Source organism: Pistacia vera, unplaced genomic scaffold (genome assembly GCF_008641045.1).
Source record: "Pistacia vera cultivar Batoury unplaced genomic scaffold, PisVer_v2 Contig117, whole genome shotgun sequence".
In the NCBI taxonomy this organism is placed as follows: domain Eukaryota; kingdom Viridiplantae; phylum Streptophyta; class Magnoliopsida; order Sapindales; family Anacardiaceae; genus Pistacia; species Pistacia vera.
In genome coordinates, this window is record NW_022195215.1 from 1,310,343 (window position 1) to 1,329,294 (window position 18,952).

The window sequence follows — 18,952 nt, forward strand, 5'->3', positions numbered from 1 at the left end:
ACTGTGACTATGGTGGTGATGGGGAGCTCTCAAGTCAGAGCTTTCAGTGTGAAGGTGTAATGTCCCCTGTCCCTTGTGAGAGGGCTGGCCTCTGTTTATATAGTGGTCGTCTGGTCTCCCAATCTTGGTAGAAGTAGGGAGTCCTAGTATGACTCTGATGCAAACCCTAGAAGAATTAGGGCTGTGGTAAGCTGTCTTACCAGTGTCCGGATAGGAAGGTGATTCTGATTAGAAAGTAACTCCGAGTAGGAAAGTGATCAGGAATAGGAAGGCGACCTTGAATGGAGATTGATCAGTAGGAAGTATTCTGAGGGGGTTGTGGGCCTAGATTTGCCCATTGACCTAGGAAATGGACTGGGATTAGGAGGCTCGTGCCCACGTGGTTTGGGCTGGCTATATCTTGTACCGAATGGGCCATCTGGTTGGGTCTATCAGGATTGGGCCTGGTTTCTTCTTCAGTATCGAGCCCGTTTCCTATTTGGGCCAAGGACAATTTTTGGCCCTAACATATATTAATGTATTATAATTTTTTAACGAGGACGAGGACGAAACCAGATTTTACAACGCTTCCTCCCGCCCCAAAACTTATTTTTTACTTTTTCAAATATTTCCCATCCAATATGTCGGGTTTTGGTACCAACCCCATCAGGTTTTTCTGCCATGATACACTAAGCTCACAAACAGTAGCGCTACAATTCTTTTTATTTATTCACATGTTTTGCTACAACTTTGGCAAACTGATGCAATTTTGGCGGCATAATTGCAGTGATAGAACCCCGCCCAGATGACCGGTTTAAATGATTGTGATAGAACAGGGCCTTCTCCAACTCGGTTACCGCTTTTAACTACTCCTACAATCCCTAATTTGATTGTCAGGTTAGAAGTTTTGTAGAGTGGAGATTGTGGTTCAAGAGGTGTGTTTAATTGTATTTTTTACGTCGAATCAATCGAATTTGGCTAAAAATCAACCCAATCGCGACGATAAACGTGGACTACCAAGTGTCAAGATTAGGGGTTTTATAGAGTCGAGGTGGTGTTAAAATGGTGGTGTCAGATGAATTTTTTACGTCAGAATTTGGTAAAAAATCAATAACCTAACTATCGAAGGGTGTGTTTGATAGAATTCAAACCTTAGGGATTGATGGTATTATCAGAGGTGTGGTTGTTAGATTTTAAAATATTATCACGGTTAAATCGTCAGTTTAACCGATCAACGAACCCACCCCTTAGCCAGGTAATCGGGTTGGGTTCCTAATCACTACTAATGAAGAAAAAGAACCAGCGCCCCACCCTGGGTTTACTGAGCTTCTTATTTATTTACTTTTTTTTTTTATATATAAAAACAATTTTGTTAAACAAAATTATTAATTAACTGTTTAAATTAATTAATAGTTTTTTATTATTATATTAAACTATAATTATGTAAAAAAAAAAAAATTACTATTCAAAATTGTTATTAAAGGTTTATTATTATAATTTAGATTCTTAAATATTTCACTAATTTAATTTTTATATAATTAGATTTTTTTAAATAATTGCTTACATATTTAGTCCGTTTTGTACCAAGGGACAATATTAATTTAATCCACTCCAACTCAACACAAAATATTCAGTTTTCTAGTGCAACGTACCAAATGCACCCATGGGTAGACCAAGCAAAAGGCACCCGAGTGGGTACGGCCGGGTAATGAAAGTACGGGTCAAATGGATACCAAGCTTGAGGTAAAAATGTGAACGAGTAAAAGGATACACCACCCGTACCTGGTCATGCAGGTACGATGGACCCACAATCACCGTTACCAATATTAACTCCAAACCAAATCCAAACAAACATATATGGTTGCCTTATAAAGACTAAAACACATATAACTTTTTCTCTTGATTTATAGAGTGTTCAAATACATTGTTGAAATTTAGCAAAAAAACATACTACCTTTTTCCCCATTTGAAAAACTCGCAGATTATGCTGAGTTTGAGTGAAGCATGCAGCTGTCCTAAATTGTACATTAGACTGATACGCACACATGTAACAAGACAGACAAACCTGGGCTTCGTTGAACGGGAATTGAGAAACCAAAGAGGAGAAAGATAAGCAGCCACCGCCGTCTGGCAGGTATCTCCTATGCCTGTTTTAATGAGAAAAGCATAATGTAATTGGATTGGATTTTGGCTACAGTGGCTCTACGGTTTTGGTAAAGGTTGGGTTTAGATTCATGATGTGTCATGTCTATCGGTGATTATGAATTTTTGTTTTTATATCCAAAATTTGTGAATTTGAGCTTGTTGCGGTGCCTTTCGTGGTTGAGTCTGCTGACGGGGAGCGTGTGTGTCTGTGGGGCCAGGCTTCTCCTCGTCGCTCGTGCGGTGCGGCTAAATTATATTAGACGAGTGGTGGGTTGCGTTGTGGTGAATTTTGTGCAGGTACCTCACCTGATCCACCCCAAAAATAACGGGTATCACGATATTTCAAAACATACCCTAAGGGGTTGGTCTGAGCTATGAAATTAACTTATAAGCAACAATGCTAAAGCAAAATAACTAAAGCATGAAATTTAAGCAATACTTGTTGGTAAAGTACTTATAAGGACTGATAAGTAATTGACGTGTTTGGTAAAATGTGGTTTATAAGTATTTTTATTATAAAATACTAAAAAAGGTACTACAACACAGAGCATACTATAGAATTTTAAAATTAACAAGGATATGTGGTAAATATTTGGTCAAACTAGCTTATAACAAAGTGCTTATAAACAAAAAAAAAAAAGGTACTCCCCCCCCCAACTATTTTTTTTGGCTTATAAGCTTAACTTATAAGCTCAAAAAAATTATAACAACTAGTCAGCTTAATTTTAAAGTTTTAAGCAAGTTTGACCAGCTTATAAGCTTAGACAAACACCCTCTAAAACTCTAATGTTAATTGACCTATAAACTCATTCATTATAGGAGATATTTTCTTTTCACGTTCTTAAATATTTTTACTATTTTATTACATTTTAAACTTTATATTATAATAACGTACTAAGGTAACATTTTTTTTATCTGAAAGCTGAATCCATTTGTTATATGAATACTTCTGAATATACAAATTTGATTGATATGTTTGTTTTTAAACTTTCAAGTTTAATTATAAGTATTGATTTTATTTTTTTTTTTTTGTAGTGTAACATCTTAAACATTTCATGTCACGTTATCATAGTAACAACTATAAGTAAGTTTTATGATAAATACAAACGACCAATACTTAATACCATAGATTTTCACATTAATTAATGTCTTAGAGTCATATTAAGGTGTGTTGGCCGAAGGTTATCCTCCATTACTCTAGTATATCATCTTACATTCATTACCATGTTTGATTGTCAAGTAATAAAATTATGATAATCTTCTAACCCAATACCATAATATCATTATTGATTATATGGTGTAATTTAAATACCATTTTTCTAGGTATTCTAAAATTACTTGGTAATCTTAATTTGTTTAATTTTACACCTAAGCTAGCGTTTGGATCAAGGATTTTTTATTATTGAAAATATAGGACTATCACTGAGACAGATTACTTTGAAGATTATTGAAAAATGTTATTAATATGCTTGGTTAGATTGGTGGTATAAATAATTAAGATGTTTGGTTGAAAGGAATAAAATTTATCGGAGGTTTTTTTACTTAATTGTCCTCTTTTTCAATAAATTTTATTATTTAGAGTATTTTTTAACCCCTTATATTGCAAATTTAGCTAAAACATCCCAATAACAAAAGTTTATATTTAAAACAAATATCTTTAACCACCCAAGACAACTGCTGGCCGCCAACCACCAGCAGCAGCAGTTATCTCATCGTTGGAACGCGCACGATCGGTCGAATCTGGCTATTTTCTGCTAGATCGAAGGCCCAAAAAGGGTCAAATGGTGTGAATCTGGTTGAAAACGGCCGGATTGGCACACAATTGGCCAATCTGACCGACGTGCACAGTTCCGACAATTGGTGTCGTCTTGGGTGGTTAGGAGTTTTGGGTGTGTTTGGCCGAAGGTTCTCTCCATTACTCTAGTATATCATCTACTTACATTACCATTTTATGATTGTCAAGTAATAAAATATTATGATAATCCTCTAACTCCAATACCAATAATAATCATTATTGATTATATGGTAATTTAAATACCATTTTTTTCTTAGGTATTCTAAATTACTTGGTAATCTTATTTTGTTATAATTTACACCTAACTAGCGTTTGGATCAGGGAATTTTTTATTATTGAAAATATAGGACTATCACTGAGACAGATTACTTTAGATTATTGAAAAATGTTATATAATATGCTGGTTAGATGGTGAGTATAAATAATTAAGATGTTTTGGTTGAAAGAATAAATATTATCGGAGGTTTTTTACTTAATTGCTTCTTTTTCAATAATATTATTATTATTTAGAGTATTTTTTAACCCCTTATATTTGCAATTTAGCTAAAACATCCCAATAACAAAAGTTTATAATTTAACAAATATCTTTAACCACCCAAGCAACTGCTGGCCGCCAACCACCAGCAGCAGCAGTTTCATCAGTCGTTGGAACGGAGCACGATCGGTCGAATCTGGCTATTTTCTGCTAGATCGAAGGCCCAAAAAGGGTCAAATGGTCGTGGATCTGGTTGAAAACGGCCGATTGGCACACAATTGGCCAAATCTAACCGACGTGCACAGTTCCGACAATTGGTAGTCGTCTTGGGTGGTTAGGAGTTTTGGGTATTATTTATGTAAATAGTGAGGGTATTTCTATCCAAAAAAATAATAATTTATGAGGTTATAGAAGTCATTTCGCACATTTGGGCTAATTGTTATTTAATAGACATATGAGAACATTTGTGTCCACCAAAATGTTTATTAATTAAGGGTAAAATTGGAATGAACAGTGGATTACCCTAGAAATAAAAAAATAACACTTTTTTATACGGTAATCAAATTGCCACCTATATTATCTACAATAATCACTATTGGTATTGGTCAGTTACTAGAATATTTCATTACTTAACACCCAAACGTGGCAATTATCGGATTAAAAGATAGATTACTGGTGTTATCTTTTATGACCCCAAACCAAACGTATACTAATTAATAAATTTTTTAAACAGTAATGTCCTTGTTTTGAAAACAATTTACATGGACCCTGCCATTTCAATTTTACCCCTAAGTATAAAATTTTTGGACAATAATGTCCTTGTTTTGAAAACAATTTACGTGAACCCTGCCATAACATCCCAACCACCCAAGTGGACTGCTAGCTGCTCGCCACCACCGTCAGCTGTCGTCGAAATGACGTAGGACTAGCCGAATCTTGTAGGTCATGCGTCGATTTGGTCGTTTCTAGCCAGATAGATAGCTGTGGATCTGGCCAGAAACACGACCAGATCCATGGTTGTTGGCCGTTAATGGCCATGGATCTACCTAGAAAGGGCCAAAATAGATCTAGCCGTTAACGGCCATGGATTTGGCTGGAAATGGCCAGATCTATCCAAATCCACAACCATAATGGATTTGGTCGTTTCCGGCCAGATCCGAGGCCATTTGTCAATTTTTGGCCATTAATCTGGCCGGAAACGGCCAAATCGAAGCATGACTGCCCATATCTGGCCAGTCATGCGCCATTCTGGTGGTGGCTGGCGGCCGACAGTACTTTTTGGTGGGTTGGGGTGTTTTGGGTAATTTTTAAACTTCTATTGTGGCTTGAGTGTTTTAGCAAAATCTCAAACGTAGGGGGTTAAAAAAAAAAAAAATCAAATAATAATAATAATATTAAAAAAGAAAAGCAATTCAATAATTTATAATATATAACATACCCACCAGTTTATTCTAATCTAACCAAACACATTTAATATAACATTCCTTGTAATCTTCAAGATAATCTATCTTGTCATTAATATAACATTCCCAGTAATCTTCAAGGGGCGTTTGGTTCAGGGAATGTTGGATTACTGGAAATGTTGGATTACTGAAATCTTATATTACCTTGAAGATTATTGGGAATCTTTAGGAAAATGTGTTTGGTTAGTTGGTGGGTATGTTATATTAATATGTTTGGTTAGAGGAAATAAATTGGTGGGTATATTATTTAAAATACTAAATTGCCCTCTTTTTAAATATTAATATAATATTATTTTTATTATTAATTTTTGAATAGTTTCTTTGAACCCCTAATATTTTAGATTTAGCTAAAACACTCCTGCTTATATAAAACTTTAATTTATGACAAAATCACCCCCACCCCCTACCGCCACCGCAAACCACAGCTGAAAGTCTCCGAAAATCGCCGTGAGTAGCTCACCGTGACCACGAGGCTTCGATATGGCCGTTTCTGGCCATATTGATGGCTGAAAACGGCCATATCAGGCCAGATCTGGGCGAGATCTAGCCATTTTCGCCAGATCTGCTCCTGATATGGCCTTTTCGGCCATCAATATTGCTAGAAACGGCCATATCAAGGCCTCTCGGTCGCGGTGGGCTGCTCACGACGACTCCAGGTGACTTCCGACGACTTCCTATGGCAGCCGGCGATGGTTTGGTTGGCAGTAGGCGGGTGGGGGTGGTGGCTTGGGTAAGTTGAAATTTGTTTTAATTTCAAGAGTAATTTTGTCCAAAAAATTAATTAAATGGGGTGAAATGGTAAAAACAATATTCATGTAAATAAATTTAAAAATAAGGGCATTATTGTCCTAAAATTTTATTAATAAAGGATAGAATTATAAAAAAAAAAGATTACCTAAATAATCTTATAATATTTAAGAAAATTGAGGTAATCAGATTATCTCCAATGTTACCAACAGTAGCCACTATTAGTATTTGAAGATTACTGAAATATTATATTATTTGGCAAACCAAACATGGTAATCAAGTAATATAAAATGACTTAACCATAATAATCCCACATAACCCCCAACCAAACGCCCCCTCAAGATAATCTATCTTCCAATTAATATAACATTCTAGAAATACAACATTTCTTGAACCAAACGCACCCTCAGCTAAGTTATAAAGAGTATTGCCACCCTACAAGTGTAACATTGTCTAGATATCTCAATTCTAGTTAACTTCTAATTATCTTTTAAAAAACAAAAAATTGTTAATTCCAACTTAAATAAAAAGGGATTAACACTCAAAATTGAAAAAAAGAAAAAAAAAAAACAACTTAAAAAATTCTGACCTTTTATCTACTTTTGTTCCATTTTTACCGCTGCTCAACTTTTATGCCTTCGATCTAACAACTCTAGTGCTAGAGTTCACGTGATTCCAACATTAGAGTCACTAGATTTGTTATTTTTATCCAAATTAGTGTTAGTTTTAAATATTAAAATTTCTTTAATCTAACAAATAAATCAAGTAATTATATTTATTTTTAAAAAGGAAGGAATATATTGTTTTTAACAAAATTAAGAAATAAAATACATGTAAAAGAAAGAATAGTAAATGTATCTAAGAGTTATTTTAATTTTCTAAAAATAAGAAATTAAAAGATAAAAAAAAAATTTACTCTAGTGCCAACGTCAAGAGCTAAAATTGACCAAACTCTAACAATTCAAGCACTATATAGGGTTTTTTCTAGTTGCTAAATTGAAGAGGATAAAAGTAAAAAGAAATTGAATGTAGGGTCTTATCTATTAAATCAATAAAAAAAAAAAAGTGAAATTTCATTTCCACCTTAAAAGAGATTTTTTAAATGATTATAAACACAAATAAAATCTAAAATAAAAGATTAAACAAAACTGTGCAAACAAAATCATTCTTCTGAGTCACTCCTAACTCCACCAAGGCCCATGAAGAACACTCAAGGCCCAATAATATACCCAATAGGAACCCTCCACGTGGCTTTCCAATTAGGGTTTCGAACACTTGCACCACAGGATTTGCAAATGAAATTTCCACTACTCAAACTCCATCACCCATGAAGGCACCCAAGTCAACCTCACCTCCTAATAAAACAAAAACAATTGAATAATTAAACCCACTCATCGACCGCCACGTGTCAGATCCAACCAATCATATCACAGTAATGAGATCATAAAATACCTGCGGGTGAGACCCAAAAGAAGGCGTCCGTGGTGCTATTTGAATCACCGCTTTTGGATTGACAAAACCCTCTTTTTCTTTCGCTAAACCCAAACCCTTGGCGGCTGTGTGAGCGAGCTTTGGTGAGAAGAGTAACCCATTTCCAATTACTTATCTTTAGGGTTCTAAACCCCAAATTTTTTTCCCCAATTTTTTTTTAGGGTTTTATAAGATTACAAAACATCAAGATCCGTTCTTTGTTGTTGTTTTAGTTGTGTTGTTGTGTTATTCATGGCTACTACAGTTGCTCCTCCTGTAGATCGTATCCTTTATCAAAATAACCATTTGGGTTACTTTTAATTTTCTTGTTTTGCGTCTGGATCCATCTGGGTTCTTGTTACTTTTCTGTTTTTCAATGTATTTTGATTGTATGCTGTGTAGATCCGGTTTTATTTACGGATTTGCCCGTAATTATTGGGTTTTATGCGGTGATTGCTTTGTGTATGATTGTTAGTTTTTCAAAGTTGGAGTTCTTATTAGGTGTATGATGCTTAGGTTTGTTGAAATATTGTCTGTGCTATTATGTCGGTGTGTTTAGTTATGGTTTGTTTTGATTCAATTGCTGAAATTTTGATGTTCTGTTGTGATTTCTATTGTTTATCTTGTTTCTGGTATGCTGGTAATATTGTTTGTGGTTAAGGATCTGAATTTTATTGTTCAATGATTGAATTCATAGTGAACTGCTTGCGGTTTTGTTACCGTTTGAATACTTTTTTTCTAGGTTATAGGTTATTTGTTTGTTGAATTATAATTCTAGTAACTGGAGCATGTAGTGGATGGTAGTTTGAATATTGGTTTTTGGACGATTCATCGAAAAGAATATGTTTTCCTTTACTATGCTTTCTTTAGAAGCTTCAGATTTGCTGCAGAAGTTGTCGTTAGATTCGCAGCCCAAGACTCTTGAAATTCCTGAACCTACCAAGAAGGTAGGCTATACTTGCTTTAGTAGTTGTTGCTTTTGCCTTCGGGACATATTTAGTGGGAATTTATTTTGTGATGAATGTAGACTAATGGTTCAGTAATATTTGGATTTTCTACACAGCCTCCAGCCAATCAATTTGGGTCTGTTGATTCGGGCAATGCTGCGACGGGTCAGATCCCATCAGAGCGGTCGGGAACCCCATTTCTGAATGATTTTGTGGATCCCAACATGTGCTTTGTCCCTAATGGTTATCCTTCTACTTTCTACTATGGAGGTAAGGGCTAACTTTTGAACTTCGCCTTTAAGATTCATTACTATTGAGTTTTTCTGTTGTATTAGAATTCTGGTTGGCTTATTTGGTGCTAAATAGTCTATATCATCATGATGAATTATTTGTGTAGGGTACGAGGGGAATGTGAACGAGTGGGAGGACTACAGATTTGTAGGTCAAGATGGAGTTGAGATGACATCTGTAAGTTATCGTTCTTCCAAAATGATTTGATGTGTCTGAGATGGTTTTAGCCCAGTGTATTTTCGGTTCTGACGAATTCTTATTTTTTTCTCATGGTATATTATCAGGGAGTGTATGGGGATAATGGGTCTCTTATGTATCACCATGGTTATGGATATGCACCCTATGCGCCATATTCACCAGCAACTTCACCGGTTCCAACCATGGGAACTGATGGTCAGCTATATGGACCTCAGCACTACCAGTATCCGCACTATTTCCAGCCACTTACTCCAACCAGTGGTCCATACTCCCCCAATCCTGTTGCTCCACCTCCATCTGATGTTTCAACCTCTGCGGCTCCGGACCAGAAGACTTTGCCTGTAGAAACAGCTAATGGGAAATCCAATACTGTTGCAAATGGAGGAGTTAAGGGGAGTAATGGTGCTGCTCCTTTTAAACCATCATATCAAACCTCTTCCTTTAACTCAAATAATACATATGGAAGGGGTTCGTTGCCTGGGCGTATTCCTGCATCTGGCTATCAAGATCCAAGATTTAGCTTTGATGGAATGCGGTCTCCTATCCCATGGTTGGATGGCTCAATGACTCCAGATTCGCAGCATAGGCCAGTTAATAGCACAACATACGGTACTTCAATATCAAATGGCAACAACGTTCCTTCTTCAAGAAATCAAAATTACCGTCCAAATTCTCATTACATGGTATGCTTGATTTACTTTTACCTGCTTTTTTTTTTTTTTTTTTTTTGTTTGTGTACCCATGTATCAGAAAAAGAAATTGGTAGGGGCAAAATTAAAACTTAGTGTGAACAAACATTATGGGAAAAATTTGTGGAGGATTACAACTCTGAATTCTTTTGTCATTTAAATTTTATTAGATGAAATTGATAATTATGAGTATGACATTATGCGGTTGATTGTTTGCTTTGTTACTCAAGTATGTGTGTGTATATAATTTTTCAAATTTTTGCAGTATTATCATAAGGAGGTAATTGTTTTTGTTTGCCAAGTGAAAGATTTCTTTTCTTTGACTTACAGGGTTTGCACCAACCTCGACCAATGGGTACTGCACAGGGTTTTATGAATGTGAATAGGATGTATCCAAACAAGTTATATGGTCAGTATGGTAACACATTTAGATCTGGAATGGGCTTTGGTTCCAATGGTTATGATTTACGAACAAATGGGCGTGGTGGATGGTTGGCTGTTGATGGCAAGTATAAAACCAGGGGACGTGGTTACTTTGGTTATGGTAATGAGAACATGGATGGTTTGAATGAGCTTAACAGAGGACCAAGAGCCAAGGGTTCTAAGAACCAGAAGGGCTCAGTGCCTCTTGCATTAGCAGTCAAAGAGCAGAATGTGCAGACAAATGGAACTACTGATGAAGAGAAGGCAACTACCGCGATTCCAGACAGAGAACAATACAATAAAGCAGATTTCCCAGAGGATTATACCAATGCTAAATTCTTTGTGATTAAGTCATACAGTGAGGATGATGTCCACAAGAGCATCAAGTATAATGTCTGGGCTAGCACCCCAAATGGAAACAAGAAGCTTGATGCCGCATACCAGGAGGCTCAGCAAAAGTCTGGTGGCTGCCCTGTGTTTCTTTTCTTCTCGGTGAGAATCTGGTGAAACTAATCTATAAATTATTTGATGTTACAATTTCCTTTGTACTCACTCTAATTTTTGAAATTTTGACAGGTCAATACAAGTGGGCAATTTGTTGGCCTTGCGGAGATGGCAGGACCTGTTGATTTTAACAAGAATGTGGAGTATTGGCAACAAGATAAATGGACTGGCTGTTTCCCAGTGACATGGCATGTTGTGAAGGATGTGCCCAATAGTTTGTTGAAACACATTACTCTTGAGAACAATGAGAACAAGCCGGTCACTAACAGCAGGGACACCCAAGAGGTAGTTATGGATATACATGTAACTTATAGTAGCAAAAAAAATTGAACACTTATTTTTATCTTCGTCTTGTTTCTTTTCTTCTCTTTTCCAATTGCAAGCTTAAATGGGGTTGTGCAGGTCAAGTTAGAACAGGGACTTAAAATGATCAAAATATTCAAGGAACATTCTAGTAAAACTTGTATTTTGGACGACTTTGGGTTTTATGAAGCTCGGCAGAAGACCATTCAAGAAAAGAAGGCTAAACAACAGCAGTTTCAGAAACAGGCATGATATACCCTTTCCCAGAATACCAATTTGATTTTCAGTTTTCCTGATAACCTTCTACTTAGAGTTTTTGGTGACTTTGTTTTCATCGAGGCTGATTTTTTATTGCATTTTCTTGATCTTTGCAATGCACAGGTGTGGGAGGGAAAACCCACAGAGGAAAAGAAAGAAGCTTCAAATGGTGATCTGAAGTCACAGAAATCATTGGAGGGTGCCACAGATTTGAGCAAAGAACCTACTTCCACTGCTCAGGCTAACGGTGATGTGAAGATCACTGAGAATGGATCAGTTGCAAAAACTGGAGATGCCCAAAAGGGTGGTAAACCAGTTGTCACAGAGAAGGTGGTTTTGGCAAATGGAGTTGCAAATGGTTGTTAGCCACGGCTGGTGCTGGAAGGCGGTCTGGTCAACTGGAGCCTTCTTGGGAGGAGTTCCGACAGAAGTTTTGAGGCATAGTACAGAATCCAACTTCTGAACAGTTCTCTGTATAACACAGGGCCGCCATTTCGGATCTATCCTGCTGCTTTGAGAGTCAATATTTCATTGAGGGATGGAAGTTTACTTTGGAGTTTTTAAAGAATTGGTGTGGCAGGCTAGGCTTCTCATAATCCAAGTAGTATGCCCCATCTTTTAATGGTGGGCTTTTTTTTTTTTTTTAATTTTTTTTCTTTTCTAAATAGTGGGTTCTCTTCTAACAAGTTTTTATCCGCTAGGGTTTTGGGTTTAGTGATGCTATTTTAGTGGCTTTTTTATATGTTTCCATTATGTTTTTTGTTTTAATTTTCTGTTTGGTAATTTCCTGTCTTGCAAGTCTAGATCTGGAGCAGCTTCGCCTTTTTTGTGGTTTTTGTGAGAGCTAGAGGCAAGGTGGGAAAAATATTGCAATGTAATAGAGAGCTTTTTCATTAAGCAAAGAAATAGAGTATCTTCTCATCATAGCTGTTTTTGTTTATCATTTCTTTGTAAGTTTCAGTGTTATATTATAATCTTCAATTGCCTACATTTTTGTTTCATCCCGAAAAGCTTAAAATTATAGTATTATTCTGAAGGGACATCCATGGATGGTGCCACATTCCCAATAAGCTCCCAATCTACATACAGTTTTTTATAGATCCTACTATTATTGTAGATAGGATTAGGAGACTCCATTAATTCCCTTTATGGTTGGTGGGGAAAATAGATAATCCAGTATACTTACCTATTCTCATTCCTCCCAATACCCTCCAAAAGGGAATAGAAAGAGAGAATAGTAGAGTAGGTAGTTACCTACTTGTCATGTCTCTTTTCTTTGATGCTCAATCCAAAGTTCCAAACAAGGTGAAAAGCTAATAACCTTTTATTGATTATTAATATTATAGGTGAAATGACAGAAGCCATAAAAATGATTGAGTAAACAACCCACCCAAGGTTTGGCGAATCTTCAAGTTCCCACCCATAATTTCATAAATTACAGATTTCCACTCTTAAATTAATAGAAAATTATTTAGTCTAATAGTTAAAACCCAAAATAGTCCTTTCAAAGATGAAAATTTTAAAATAACCCTTTAATTTTCAAATTGACCCCATTGAAAATTTTAAAAATAACCCTTGACTTCTCAAATTCACCCTTCTAGCGATATCAATCCATTCTGGCCTATTCTTGGCGCAGTCGATCCCTCCCGGCACCACCCTTACAATCCTCTCAACCCCCACATCAAAACCCCTAACCTCCCCTTCTGATTGAACCCCGCAATCGTCGACCGCCACTCCTAGTTTCAATTGGCATTTCATCCAAATTCTGGTAGGTCTCGACATCAAAAACCACCCCCAACACCACCAATAGCATCACTAGCTTCCCCCATCAAAACCTCCAACATCGCTGACCACAATTGCCCGCTGATCATCATCATCTCTCCCTTAGGTTTTCGCGTTTTGTCGCACCTTTCCAGCTAAGTTCTGACACCTCGCCAAGGTGCAATCGGGTGGAAAAGTTAGAGGTTTTGGTTAGAAGGATAAGGGGATGCTGATGGTGGTGTTGGGAGGTCCAATGGTGTTGGAATCAGGTCAGATTTTTGGCTTAGTCGAGATCTGCTCTAGGGTTTATTTGAGAGAAATTTGAGATGGTGAGGTTATTTTGAGAGAAAAGTATCGGTGTTAATTTAAGTGTAGGAATCCGTAATTTATGAAACCATGAGTGGAAACTTAGGTGAGAAAAGGCCGTTTACTCAAAATCATTCAAAAAACTTAAGAAGGAATTCTGGGCAATCCAATGTCTTAATAGAGTGAGACACTCTCCTGTTACATAAATAAGAACTTCCCCAGATAATCTATGCTTATTTTCAACTTCCCTTTATGATTTATCAAAATACATAGTTGTTTTAAATGTCAAAATGCTTGAATAGATCTTGCCATATTAAAGTATCAAACGTTAATCTTATAATAACTTGTATACATTTGCAAGATTTTATTTCATTATCGAAGTAGCCTTACCATCCATGATTAAGGGGTAATGTTACTGGTACGTTAGGTGGCCCAGTAGTACATCCTTTTCCTTTATTGGTCCAAAAAATGTTTTGGGATTAGCATGACACGTGTAACAGAAGACAGCTCCAGCTCAAACTCTGGAACTCTCAAAGAGTCGAAGTACAAAAACATGACACCAAGGGATAGTTGTAAACCATCCAATTTACGGACTAGAAAGTTGGGATTTTGGCAGCAATGGCTACTGCAACTACTTTCATTACTCGTGGAAGAAGAGTGGTTTCTTCTATTTCAAGACGCCGCTTTTCTTCTTCGTGTCAGAACGCAATTCAACAACAACAAGAAGAAAAATCACAACCTGGAGGTGGCAAGTCCCTGAATTTATACTCTGCCATCAATCAGGCTCTTCACATCGCCTTGGAAACCGATTCCCGGTTTGTTTTCAACAATACCCAGTTGGCCTTTTTTCTTTATATGCTTTGTAATTTTGATTCATATGAATATGTGCAGGTTAAAGATGATCCTTGTTTCCAAAAGGGTTGTAAAGAGACTAAAATTTTGATATATAGTTCACATAATAAACGTAAATTTTGATGTTTTTATCATATTTTGAGTGACGCTTTTGATATGATTTGTAGTTTTGAATCCTTTGATGATTACCTTCATTTGGCTCTACATTATCAAATCATTAACATCTTTTGACTGCTTGGCTTAAATGTTTTATCAGCGGTTCCGATTTCGATGAGCTTTCGTTAATTTTGCAGCTTAGTTTCCCTTATAAGTGATGATGTTTATAAGGTTGTTGTCTTTATTGATGTTTCTTTTGTAAACTTTTTGAGTTGCTTAAACATTTGGAAGTGACTGAATTCTACCCAAAAATTATATTTGGAGACTCTGACTATCCTCTTCTAGGATTTACGAATAGCAGGGAAGCTAGATGCTGAAGCAACAATTCTGATGCACTTTTATTTATTTTTCGGTTGCTAGGCTAACCCAAAATTAAGCTTAGTGTTGCCAAATTACCCTGGGGCGTGTTGCCGAATTATCACCAGCTTACTGAACCAAAGAATGAGACCTGAGCTTTAGCTTCTTATTCAAGTTAATGATGTTGTTCCTTACTACATTTTGTCTGTGGAAGCATAGGAATGCAATATATGTTTGACGAGAAAATGAAACAAGAGTCAAGAAATTTAGTTTTTTTGTTTGTTCCAAAAGTTCATTTTGCTGTTATTAGTTTCTAATTTTACAATGTCTTACGCTTTGGCTGTTGTTCTTCTGCTCATACATGGTAGATTCTTTTTGAAGAGTAATTTAATTTAATTTAATTTTATAAGATTTTTGTATGCTAAAGTGTCAATTCTGTTTGTTTAGCTTGCACCATGATTTTCATGGAAACACCCTTTACCTTGAAATATTTTCTGGCTGTGAAATGGTCTCTTTTGCAATTATTGGCATCTCTTTTCACCAACTTAAGTTTAGTCACATATAGTGAGTGTGCTTATGGATAATTTCTTCACAGTGCTTATGTATTTGGAGAAGATGTGAGCTTTGGTGGGGTCTTCCGTTGCACAACAGGATTAGCGGATCGATTCGGTAAAAGTAGGGTTTTCAATACCCCTCTTTGTGAACAGGTATTCCAGTGTCACGGTCTATGCTCTGTAACAGTCACTTCTAGTGTCAAAAACTGCTTTGTTACATTACTATGCCGGCATATTGTCCCAAGCGGTCTCATAATCTTTCTTCACTTTAATATTACAGTGCATGCAGACATGTATCTTGATGTTTTCCATTTAGGCTTTGATTCCATGTCTTTGTTTTTTTACACTCTATATGGGTTACTATTTGTGTCTTTTGAGCTATGTATACCTAGAAGGCTAGAAAGTTTCATATTAAATTTTGTTTTATGCAGGGAATTGTTGGATTTGGCATCGGTCTGGCAGCCATGGTATGCTTAAGAGTTTGTTTATAGATTGTACTAGCTTTGAAATCATCCTCACTAGAGGTTCTTTTCTTTCTTTATAATTATTTTTTAAAATCTCTTATCTGATTCACATAAGTCTTGCTTTCATTTCATGCATAGGGGAATCGAGCCATTGCAGAAATTCAATTTGCAGATTATATTTTTCCTGCTTTTGACCAGGTAAAACTTTTATACCAGATACTAAGTCCTCATGTTGCTTCATAACATTTATTGACATAAATTTTCTTGGTAGATCGTCAATGAAGCTGCAAAATTCAGATATAGAAGTGGGAATCAATTTAATTGTGGAGGTAGTGCTTGTTGATACTATTCATTGAAGTTTTCTTATGATTCTCTTCTTTTTGGTTTTTCTTTACCCCCATCCCCCCATCTTTTTGAGCTTGATGAGATTTCGTGTGATTCTGCAGGATTAACAATAAGAGCACCTTATGGAGCTGTGGGCCATGGTGGACATTATCACTCACAATCCCCTGAAGCTTTCTTTTGTCATGTTCCTGGTATCAAAGTAAGTTTCTTTCTCCGTGAGTTGGTTTGGTTTTTCATCTTTTTACTTTTATTCCTTACATATTTATTTTTTATATCATCCCTTTCTCCCCAAGGGGCTGTGCCCCTCAATTTAAGTGCTGGGGATTTGAGGAGTTGGAAGAAACTATTTGGTTTCACTCATAGTAACCATTTTGCTTCATAGAGTAAGATGGTGGTAGCCACTCTCTTAGTTTTTGATTTTTTCGCAAAAATCTACCCGTTATTATTATTGTTTTTATATAATTCTGTTGATATTTCCCAACACTGGTTAAAGTATCTCGTGTTCAACTCATTTTACTGTTGAACAGGATGTTATTGAATATTTTTTTCCCTTTCTATTGGTTTGTGGAACCCGTTGATATGGATCTTAACTTCTTGTTTAAATTAAGTACCTTGTTTCCTTCATTTTTAAAAATGAATATATAGGTGGTCATCCCTCGAAGCCCACGACAAGCAAAAGGATTGTTATTGTCATGTATTCGTGATCCAAATCCTGTGGTCTTTTTCGAGCCAAAGGTAATACCCTCATTCACCTCAATTTGAATCATATATATTCAATTTATGTATTGACGATATCTGTGATAAAATATATCTGTGTTTTGTACCTTCAGTGGCTTTACCGTTTGTCAGTAGAAGAGGTTCCAGAGGATGATTATATGTTGCCTTTATCTGAGGCAGAGGTATGCCACCGTGTATTTTATCTTCAACAGAGAACTCTAAAACAAAGAAAATAAAAATTGTAAATGTCCAGGTGATCCGAGAAGGCAGCAACATTACACTTGTTGGGTGGGGAGCTCAACTATCTATCATGGAACAAGCCTGCATTGATGCCGAAAAGGTTAAGTGATTCTTGTCACTCCAATTTTTTTTTTTTAAATGCGAGGTTAAATTCTTTTTGAGCTTGAAACATTCCGATATTTGTCAGAGTCTGACTCTTGTGGCTTTGCAGGATGGAATTTCTTGTGAACTGATAGACCTGAAAACTCTTATACCGTGGGATAAGGAGACAGTAGAGGTCTCTGTCAAAAAAACTGGAAGACTTCTTGTAAGGATAGAGCCCTTTGGAAAATGTGCTTACTGATAACTGGTTAATGCAAGAAGAGATGATGATGTTGTTGCCTTGTGTGCAGATAAGTCATGAAGCACCAGTGACTGGAGGTTTTGGTGCCGAAATCGCTGCTTCAATCCTTGATCGTTGCTTCTTAAGAGTAATCACTTCCTGCAGACTTCTTCTGTGCTTGTTCTTATCTATGAAAAAATCTTCCCTAGAACAGATGTTGGTACAACCATCCAATCATGGAGTACCACATCAGCGAGAGTGAGATACACTTGTCCTATGATTGGATGGTGGTATCAACATCCATTGTAGGGAAGATTTTTACCTTGTCTAGATGTTCAGTCACTCAAACGTGTGTTTGATGTTATTGGTGCTTAATTTTTATGACAATTAGTAACTCAAAAGATGAAATGGTTTGCAGTTAGAAGCTCCTGTTGCTAGAGTTTGTGGTCTAGACACCCCATTCCCTCTTGTTTTTGAGCCCTTCTACATGCCTACCAAGAACAAAGTGAGTTCTCTTCTCTTACTCAGCATTGCCGTGATAATAATTTTTTAGGGAGGTAAAAATGATTTTTGCTGCTGTGTTTTGATGCAGATACTGGATGCAATCAAATCAACTGTAAATTACTAAACCAACTCTGCCTCTTTCTGGTATCAATTAACACCATATACATGAGCAGGGAGAGAAGGGCTCATTTTAAACTTAATTGAGATTCCCCTCTCAATAAAACAATTAGCTCAATGTATTAAATATATTTATTTAATAAAGCAAGGGCAGGTGAGTGAGATGAAGCAAAGCACAAGCTATTCATAGCATCAGAATTGAGACATGACAAGCCCGAGCGTACAAAGTAGAAAGAAAGATAGAAGAATACAAAGCATGATGGATGAATGGAGAAGAAAATAATCTTGAAAATGTTTAACACAATAATAAAACAAGAATTGGTTTCTTATCATCAACATAATATATTACAAAAGTTGAAGATTGCAGGGCTTTTATGGTTATGTAAATTCAAACAAATTACTAACACAAGCTTTTAGTGTGCAACTTTTCATTAACGATTGTTGTTTAATAAATGACCAAGTCATTTATATACTTTTAAGTGTGACAAAATGGCTTTATTGAAAATGGATGATCAACCCATTTAGTTAGGGGAATACTCAAGATATGACTTCTTTGAGTCGAGCTTATCTAGGCAGAGTTTTAATATTAATTAAGTTGCTGGAAAAATTGACAGCCAATGTTAGTCTTGG

General features: G+C 36.1%; 2 protein-coding genes across 2 annotated transcripts; both read left to right on the forward strand.

Annotated features, from left to right (window-relative positions):
- Window positions 1-8,120: 8,120 nt before the first annotated feature.
- On the forward strand, window positions 8,121-12,625 carry LOC116106896 (YTH domain-containing protein ECT2-like). Its single transcript, XM_031393207.1, has 9 exons — window positions 8,121-8,357; window positions 8,945-9,021; window positions 9,138-9,291; window positions 9,419-9,489; window positions 9,597-10,193; window positions 10,530-11,114; window positions 11,199-11,411; window positions 11,529-11,675; window positions 11,811-12,625. The coding sequence occupies exons 1-9, from the start codon at window positions 8,327-8,329 to the stop codon at window positions 12,051-12,053; spliced, it is 2,118 nt and encodes a 705-aa protein (XP_031249067.1). The 5' UTR covers window positions 8,121-8,326; the 3' UTR covers window positions 12,054-12,625.
- Window positions 12,626-14,197: 1,572 nt separating this feature from the next.
- LOC116107125 (2-oxoisovalerate dehydrogenase subunit beta 1, mitochondrial) lies at window positions 14,198-18,844 on the forward strand. Its single transcript, XM_031393434.1, has 13 exons — window positions 14,198-14,569; window positions 15,655-15,766; window positions 16,045-16,080; window positions 16,216-16,275; window positions 16,349-16,406; window positions 16,524-16,621; window positions 17,068-17,157; window positions 17,253-17,321; window positions 17,393-17,479; window positions 17,591-17,686; window positions 17,772-17,849; window positions 18,120-18,206; window positions 18,294-18,844. The coding sequence occupies exons 1-13, from the start codon at window positions 14,373-14,375 to the stop codon at window positions 18,327-18,329; spliced, it is 1,104 nt and encodes a 367-aa protein (XP_031249294.1). The 5' UTR covers window positions 14,198-14,372; the 3' UTR covers window positions 18,330-18,844.
- The last annotated feature ends 108 nt before the right edge of the window (window positions 18,845-18,952 follow it).